The sequence below is a fragment of the Corvus brachyrhynchos genome, unplaced genomic scaffold, assembly GCF_000691975.1.
Source record: "Corvus brachyrhynchos isolate BGI_N302 unplaced genomic scaffold, ASM69197v1 scaffold149, whole genome shotgun sequence".
Taxonomy (NCBI): domain Eukaryota; kingdom Metazoa; phylum Chordata; class Aves; order Passeriformes; family Corvidae; genus Corvus; species Corvus brachyrhynchos.
Window position 1 is genome coordinate 84,379 of NW_008240021.1, and position 8,787 is coordinate 93,165.

Here is an 8,787-nt window from a genome sequence, read left to right on the forward strand (position 1 = left end):
GATGTCCCTGTACAGCGAGGAGGCCGCAGCCTACCTCCCCCCGCCGGTGGCCGCCCTGTTCCTCATGGCCATCTTCTGGAAGCGTTGCAACGAGCAGGGCGCTTTCTACGGCGGCATGGCTGGGGTTGTTCCTGGGGGGCATCCGGCTGATCCTGGCCTTCTTCTACCGCGCTCCCGAGTGCAACCAGCCGGACACCAGGCCCGGCTTCATCAAGGACATCCATTACATGTACGTGGCCACGGGCCTGTTCTGGATCACCGGGTTTGTGACGGTCGTGGTGAGCCTGCTCACGCCACCGCCCACCAAGGAGCAGGTCCGGACCACCACGTTCTGGGCCCTGATGAAGCGGAAAGTGCCGGAGAGCGATGGCAAGGGGGAGCTGTACCAGGCGCGGGGGCAGATCGTCCTCAAGTGCCGAGAACGCCAACCACATCATTCCCAACGGGAAGTCGGAGGAGAACATTAAAAACGTGAAGCCGGAGGACATCAACCTCCTGGTCACGTGCAGGGATGACAGCAACCCGGTGATCTCGGTGAGCCACTCCGAGGTGGAGACGCCCGTGGATTGTTATTCCAACGGACAGGCGGCCCTGATGGGGGAGAAAAAGCATGAGGAGGAGACTGACGACAGGGAGAGACATTTGAAATTCATAGATTGGTTCTGTGGCTTTAAAAGTAAAAACATAAACAAGAGAGTGGTTCGGGAGGTCGAGGAAGAGACTGTTTGTTTACAAATGCTGGAAGAGACTCCAAAAGTTAAACTATTACTAAATACTGGACTGGTCTGTGTCTGTTCTCTTGGAATCTTCATGTTTGTCTACTTCTCTTTGTGAGTGAATAGTGAACTTTTAAGGGTATGGCTTAAACATACAGAAGTTGATACAGGTCTCTGGAGATTTTTGGTTTTTCTTTTCTTTTCAAACGACATAACCACAACCCAGGCATTGTTTACGCTATAATTGTCAGATCAACTCAGCTTTAGCCTATTTCGAGACCATTTGAAATGTGTTGTCCTCCCTCTGCTGAAAGCAGAACCTGTCCTGTGGTGGCTTTTTCTTTTTTTCCCTTTTGTGTTGTTTTTTTTTTGGTGGGTTTTTTTTTTCCATTTGCAGCACTAACCTTTTGTTTTTCTGTGTATAAATATACCAAAGGCAGGCAGGTGGCTGTGTTTGAAGTCAGGCAGTTACAGCTCAGTCAGCACTAAGTGCAGATAACAGGTAATCAGTTACCAATGTGTAAAATCTGAGTGATTAAAGCTGTGTCAAAAGATTTTTAAATGCAGAGCTGTGATGCACATTTATAAAATAACTATATTACCTTGGCCAACTTAGCACTTTTTAATTACACTCACTGCTTTTTTTTCCTTTTTTTTTTTCCCAGTTTCTCATTTCACTTCTGGCAACAACAGGAAGCTGTTTTGTCTCATTTTATAGCACTTAAAACATGATAGCTCTTAGCAGCTTTCTGCCTTCTTTCTTTTTATTATTCTTTGTAAGGAAATTTTTGTCTTTTGATTTTTATACACTGTAAATTCCAGTACTGAAAAGTTTCTGTATTTAAAAAAAAAACCAAAAACCAAAACGAAATCAAAAATAAGCCTGGAGATGATAAACTGTCAGTGGAGGAGGAAGAAAAAGAAATATTCTTTCTGTGGGGTTTGTAGTATAGTGAAGAATCCCAGAGTTTTTAGGGTGGGTTTGCGATGTCCCTGGGCAGCTGTTTCAGGGCTCTGCCACCTCCATGGAAAGAATTTTTTCCTCAAGTTTGGGTGGAGCTTCTTGAGTTTCAGTAAATGGCCAAAAAGATTCATTCAGCCTCCCCAGCCTCCACACCTTTAGGACATTGTTAGGATGAGCTTCTTTTTAGGGAAAAATCTGTTTGTAGGTTCTACCACGTGGGAAAAAGAGAAACATGAGGCTTTGCATGTCCTGAAAAGCTGTTTTCCACCCTGCAGAAGGGTTTTCCTCTGCTGTGCCTGCGAGGAATCCCTGCAGCCCCGATGCTGCAGGGGCAGAACAACTGGGCAGGCAAGGAAGGGGAAATGGGGGAGAGAGGTGAAAGTGCTCCTTGTTTTCCACAGTCCTTTTGCCTCACGTCCTCTCCCACTTCCCCTTTCACCCTGTCAAACCTTTTTGGTTTTTTGAGGAATCCCAGAATCCCTGAGCCTGGAAAAGCCCTCCCAGGTCATTGAGTTCCAGCTTTGCCCAATCCCCACCTTGTCACCCAGCCCAGAGTGCCACGGTCCTTGGGCACCTCCAGGGGTGGGCACTCTGCCCCCTCCCTGGGCAGCCCCTTCCCATGAGTGACCTTTCTGGGAAGAAATTCCCTCCCTCCTCAGAACAATCCGGAGGCATTCGGTGTCAGGAGACGGGGAGCGCGTGCAGCCACAATCTGTGTCGCCAATTGAGGTCTGTCCTGTCCTCGGGATTTGTCCAAAACCATTCATTCCTCCCAGGCAGTCACAGCTATTTGTAGGTCTCCAGATCCAGAGGATCTTTTCTCCCGAAGGGTAGAGGGATGAGCAGTTCCAAGGTGTGGAGGACGTGTGTGCAGCAGGTTGGTGCTCTCACCCTTCCCCAAGCCAAGCTGGCTCCTGGTTTTGGGAGCAGAGCCCAGCGTGGCTGCACTTCCAGTGTTAAACTCCTTCCCTCTCCAGGACAGAGTGGTCATATCCAGGCTTTCCATGGAAACAATTCCTCCAGTTCTCTTTGCTCCTGAGCTCTCAAGGGAGCACGAACTGGCTGGGCCAAAATGGAGCAGAGGGACCAAAACCAGTTCAGGGGTCCAGCAACATTTCCTTGGTGCATAGACAAGAACCAATTCCTGTGGGGGAAATGGTTTTGTAGAGATGAAATTTGGATCAATCCTGCCTTTGGCTGCTGGAGGAAGTTTGTTTTTCCAGTGGTGCCATCCACATGGCTTTTAGTAGCTAATTTACAGTACATGTTTTCAGATAAAAGGATTCACTTCTATTTTTGGGGTGTTTTTGTTTGTTTTGGTGGTGTTTTTACATCAGTTGAATCTCATTCATTCCAAAACTTTCACCAGAGGCTGAGCTGCCCCACTTTCTCCACTTGGTTTAGTTGTTGCTGCTGGGAAGTAGAACTACTCCAAAGTGGAAAACTTGGAGTGTTGTTGCAATATTTGTAGAGAGGAGTCACCATACCTGGTATTGATGTTGCTACCAATGGGACGAGACGCATTTTCTTCTGGTTTGTGTGGCCACAGCTTGGTTTGGGAAAATATTTTAAATCCTATTCAAGGGTGAAATCCTGGTGTGGGAAATAATGGCATCTCAATTTGCTTCATTAGCAGGCTGAGCTGTGAGGGATGGTTTGATGTCCAATGTAGGGAATTGTTTCCACACAGGATAAAATAATTTAGGGCAACATTTGATTGGAGTGGGATGAAAAATAACGACTTGTAGAGGGTAAAGAGAATTCTCAGTCCAACAATATCCTCTTGAGAAGGCTGGGATGTGGCTCAAATGCCTGATTTGGCCCATCAGGGAAGGAGACTCGTGTCCCTTGGGAACTCGGCACGACTTCAGAGCAGCGGCTGGCGCTGGGATTTTCCAGGCTGCTCCTCCTTGCCCTCAACGTCCAGCGCTTTGCCACCACCTGGGAAGCCAGGTCAGCTCAGGGACCCTTTGGCTTGGCTCCATCGCCCCCCTGTGCTGTTCCCCAGGGTGCCTTACGTGGGCGGGCAGCTGAAGGCATGGCTGGAGGAGGCGCTTCCAGTGCTTCCAGCGGCTTCTCCCTGCTCCTTTCATCCCTCTGCCCTTCCCCGAGTCATTTGCTCCTCAAAGAGGACACTTGGAGGAGTTAACAGGCAGAATTCCAGTGTCCTGCTCAGTCAGATCCATGGGGAAATCGTCCTTGGCTGTGGAAGGGAGTCAAGTCCTTCATGAATGCACTGTGGAGCCCGACATGCTCCATCTCCCAGTTCATTTATTCTCCCTTTTGCTACACTAACGAGCTGCCACGTTAATCACACTGATAACTGGCAGGCAGGATCATCATCAATTACTAATCTGCCTCCCCACCCCATCTTTGGACCTGCTATTGTGAAGCTTTGCAGCAAATTCTTTCTCCAGTGCTTTTTCTCATCAGCTGTTTCCGAGGTGTTTTGTGTGCTCCTCTTCAGCCTCGTTGTGTCATAGAGGTCCTGGAAGTTGCTGATGTTCTTTGCTGCATAAAACCACTTAATAAAAGGCCTTCATTACTAAATAGAGATGTTTCTGAGGTTCCAAGCAAGCTGCCTGCTGGTGAGAAGGACCTTGTGTAGGAGAAGGGATTTTTTATAGCGTAAACAAGCCTTTGCTGAGGGGGAAAGTTGATGAGTTTGGGGTTAAACGCCCATTTTTTTGGTCCAGCAGAACCACAAAGTGTTTCCCACGATGGACAATCAGCTCCATGAATTTTGTTGCCTGGCTTCCTCCCCCTGGGTGGGGCTGGTTGTGCTTCTGTCTTGCAGCAATGGGTTTATTTATTATTGCCTTGATCTTAGGATGACAAGTCCTGGAAAACTGAGTTTGGAATGACAGCTGTTTTTCTTCTTGTTATTTCCCTTAACTTATTTTTCTGGTAAGATATTTGAATTTTGCTCCTGGAAATAGTAGAAGCCTTTTATTTAAAAAAAGAAAAAAAAAAGGAAAAAAATTTAAAAAAAAAAAAAAAAAAGAAGAGGCTTCTTGAGAGTTTAATACATTTTGGGAGACTGTTTTTATTTAAGTTTTTTTTAATGGTGATTTGATGCTATTCTCTGCCAAAGTTTAGAGGTTTTTTTTGTTGTTTTTGGTTTTTTAAAAATAATTTTTCCTGTTTAGCTTTTAGGGAAAGGAAACAGTGCGAGATTGTAAGAAATTAAAATGGCCTTCAGTATAATCTTTATATTGTGTATTTTTTACTTCTCCACTTGTGTGTTCCCTGATCCCAGAAGGGCCAGGATGAGACTTCTGATGAGAGTCATGAGCCCTGTAACCGAGGAGAGAAAAGGATTTATTTCCACGAGGTTGCAGTGGAGGGGGCAGAGCCACCCAGGGAACTCTGCCAGCACTTAGAAGATGCTTACAACTTTAAAACAGCTTTATTTTTTTTATATATCTATTTTTTTAAATCCTGAGATAGAGGAGGTGTTGGGAATTGCTCCCTTTCAGAGAACAGGAGATATGGAAGAAGCCGGAGTTGCCAAGCTCCAGCTTTCTCGAGGAAATCTTTGGATTTAGCATGTACAGAGAAGCAAAATTACTCATCTGTTAATTTGGTATTCTGTATGTTCTGTGCCCTTAAATGTAATTGTTTTGAAAATAAAACTAACCTTGTTATGTGATGTTAAAAGCAGACTTCTGTGCAATGTTTTAATTTTTTTTTGTTGTTTTTTTTAAAGAAAATGTTTGTATATAATTAAATGGTTTAATGTGCTTTAATTGGCCTAAGGTAAAGAGTAGTCCTAGAATGTAAAACATATATAATTAGAATTTCTGATTTCACTGTGAGATCTCTGAACTCTTGGTTTTTTGGGTTTTTGATTTTTGTTTTGTTTTGTTTTGCAAAGTGGTTTTGTTTTGTTTACAAAACACTTTCTCTTTGATTTCTTTCCTGGTGTTGGTTTCAAGGCATTTGCTTCACTTCTGTTCCAATCTTGAACTCATGGTATAGTGACATCTGGTGACACTTGGCATTCTCAGTTCCACTGTGTAAAGTCAGACACTTTGAGCAAAACCGGCGGTGAAATGACAATTCTGTGTCTAGGAATACACGTTTTTAAAATGAGGTGGTTATAAAAATAGTTGCTGTGCAAAATGTTAGTAGTCTTCTTCAAGAAGAAAGCAAAATTTTCTAATCTCACTCGAGCAGTCTCTTCATTCATCATCTTGTTTTCTAAAGCACAGTGTCAAAGTGATGCTGCTTTACCTTGTATCTCTGAGAAAATGTTTTTTTAGATATCTGTGAAGTATTTTTGGGTTTTGTTGCTGTTGTATTTTTCTGCAGATTTTATATAAAATACCAGTTAATGAACTGCCTTTTTTCTGTTGTTTTTTTTTTTAACTCTCGAAAATACATTTCAGACCAAAACCAAATGATATCATATAGCATTTGAAACCTGCCTTTTTCCTTGTCCCTTGGTTGTTTTTTTGGAAATAAGCCAAATGGGCATGTAGATAAGATCACTATAATGGATCCAGGTCTCTTTTGGTAAAGTGTTATTTAAAGGTCTTTTAAGATCTTATAAGACAATATACTGAAAAAAAACCAAACCCTTTACTGTAGTAGGAATATAGATTTAGAAGTGTTAATGAGATTAATACAGCTTAATTATATTGTAAGTTGCTACTGTCCTTAATGACAAGCTTTTTGTCATAGAAACGATGTATGATAAATTAATTTTGGTCTAGTGTATAGAATTATCATATTGCTATCAATCTTTGAAGTAAATCTGATGCAAAATTTTCATAGTTAGCATTGCTGGCCCTGTGTATACTGTTCTTTGTATACTGTATGCATATTATTTTGCCTCCTGCATTAGTCTTCAAACTAAAACTCTTATTAGAGAGTATTTGGATACTTCAGACTGTGTTTCTTGCAGTTTACATTCCTTTACCATGGCATTTTTGTCCTGTCTCAAAGTATTGTATGGAAATGTTTCAAAACTTCTGTACAAAGTTTCAATAAAAATAGAGAAGAAAAAAAGAAAAAAAAGCAAACCAAACCAACCAAGCCACCAGAACAGAGATTTGTGGAGCTGATTTGGGGTATTTTACTTTCTGTAAGCCCTGCGTCCCTGTAGGTAAAGATAATTCCCGTTTTTCCTGGTTATTCCAAAGGCAAAGCCTTTTGGGTTCTTTAAAAGTGCAAGGAGAACTTCAGGATCCCAAATGCTGCGAGTTTGGCCACTGGTGTTGGGAGGTGGGACTGGGGTGGACTGGGCTGGGCTCAAGGCACAAAACAGGAGTGAAGCCCCCTTTAGCTGAGGAATCTGCTTGGAAATTGTGCACAATTCCATCTTTTTTTGTTTTTAAATATCCTGTTCAGCTGCTGCTTCAGCAGTTCTTGAGTATGACAAGCACCTTCTTACTGATTTTGGGGTTAACACATCAGCATGGTTCTGTGAGCAAAGCCCAAGCCTGGATCTCCCCCTTCCTTCTCCTCATCCCTGTTCCCCAAAAGGACATGAGGAACTTGGGAATCATGGTGGGAATGATGATTTCCTTGTCCAGTGTTGGTGGTTCAGCAAGGAGAGGGGCAGGCCTGGTGTTAAATTGGGGATTCCTGTTCCTTTGGAGATGGGATGTTGGCAATAACGGTGGCAAGGCTGCTAAACCCAGATTTTCAGCTGCAGAGAAAATTAATTAACCAAAATTATTCCTTTATTCTCTTCTTTTGCTGCTGTGTTGTATAAAAAGTATGGAAGTTTTGCTGTTGTTTGTTTCAAGGCATGGATAAGAAACATTTTTGGAGAGGAAGCTTTGGATTTGGGATGAGAAATAAGCATTTTCCTGTCTGCAAACTCAGTTTGGATTTGTGATTTCCAGGAGGGAGCATTTTCATGAGTTAACTATTACTTAACCAGTTCCCTAATTAGTTTATTAGGTGTTTATTCAGTGAGCAGCTTTCCAGGTCAGCAATTCTCAAAGAGGTTCAAGCAGCCTCTTTGTCCCCAGCTGGTTCTGTTTGTGCTGGCCAAGTCTCACTCCCCAATTTCCTGCTCTTTGGGATTGAAGGTTTCTCTGGGTGTAGGGGCCTGGCCCAGGTGGGTTCTGGGCAGGTTCACTCAATGCTGCAGCAACTCTGATTTGTGTGGAAAATCCCACGGAGGGAGGTGGTGGCAATGAGGCCTTTTTCCTGCAGGGAATTCCCCTCCTGGGATGTGGCTGTCCCGGTTTCCCTGTGGATGTTCTGCTGTTGGGAAAGGGAATGAGGCAGAAGGTTTCACCTCTGGGCCTTCTCTGTTCACTTGAATCAGGCTGTACTCAGGGATTTGCTTTTTGGGTGTTTTGGGCTTTAGTTTTGAGGTGGTGGTGGAGTGATAGAGGATCATTCAGCTTTATGATGTTTATAACCCTTTGTCAGCGGTGATTTTTAATATTTACCTGAAGCCTGTTTGTGGGGTAGCTTTGTGTGTCCCAGGATTTATGTGGCAGAATTTGAGCAAGGAATTGCCAAGGTTCCCTCTTCACTTGGTGAAAACATTGTGACTTCCACCTTAAACCTTCTTCTGCTCCAGAGCCAAGGATGGTTGTGTTCTGCAAAAGCGGGAGGATGTAAAAACTCCGGTTGTGGTGCTCAAAATGTGCTGTGGAAAGTTTTTGCTTTTTACTCACCATGTTCAGCTTTGTCCTGACTCATTGTCCTTGGGCAGCAGTGAGGATGTGCAGGATGGGTGTGAGAGCTGCATGTCCAGAGCCAGATCTGATCCATGAAAATTCCTCTCATGGAAGGTGGAGATGGCTTAGACCAGTCTGGGTGGGGCAAGAGGCCACTGGCCCCTGGGCTGGGTCAGGAATTGTGTGTCCAGCAGGAGCAGGGCAGGGATTGTCCCTCTGTGCTGGGCACTGAGAGGCCCCTCGAGGGCTGTGCCCAGTTCTGGCTCCTGCAGGAGAGCCCTGGAGGGGCTGGAGCGTGTCCAGGGCAGGGAAGGGAGCTGGGAAGGGGCTGGAGCCCCAGGAGCGGCTGAGGGAGCTGGGAAAGGGGCTCAGGCTGGAGCAAAGGAGGCTCAGGGGGGACCTTGTGGCTCTGCACAAGTCCCTGACAGGAGGGGGCAGCCGGGGGGGTCGGGCTCTGCTG

The 8,787-nt window shown here is 44.6% G+C and overlaps 2 protein-coding genes across 2 annotated transcripts in view; both read left to right on the plus strand.

Moving 5' to 3' along the window:
• Positions 1 to 6,727, plus strand: part of SLC5A3 (solute carrier family 5 member 3) — a 21,612-nt gene extending 14,885 nt beyond the window's left edge. Inside the window, 3 exon segments of the mRNA XM_017743322.1 lie at positions 4 to 130; positions 132 to 415; positions 417 to 6,727. Of these exon segments, the coding sequence (XP_017598811.1) occupies positions 4 to 130; positions 132 to 415; positions 417 to 834 (829 nt within the window). The 3' untranslated portion in view covers positions 835 to 6,727.
• Positions 1 to 8,787, plus strand: part of MRPS6 (mitochondrial ribosomal protein S6) — a 43,693-nt gene that overhangs the window by 14,908 nt on the left and 19,998 nt on the right. The window lies entirely within an intron of this gene.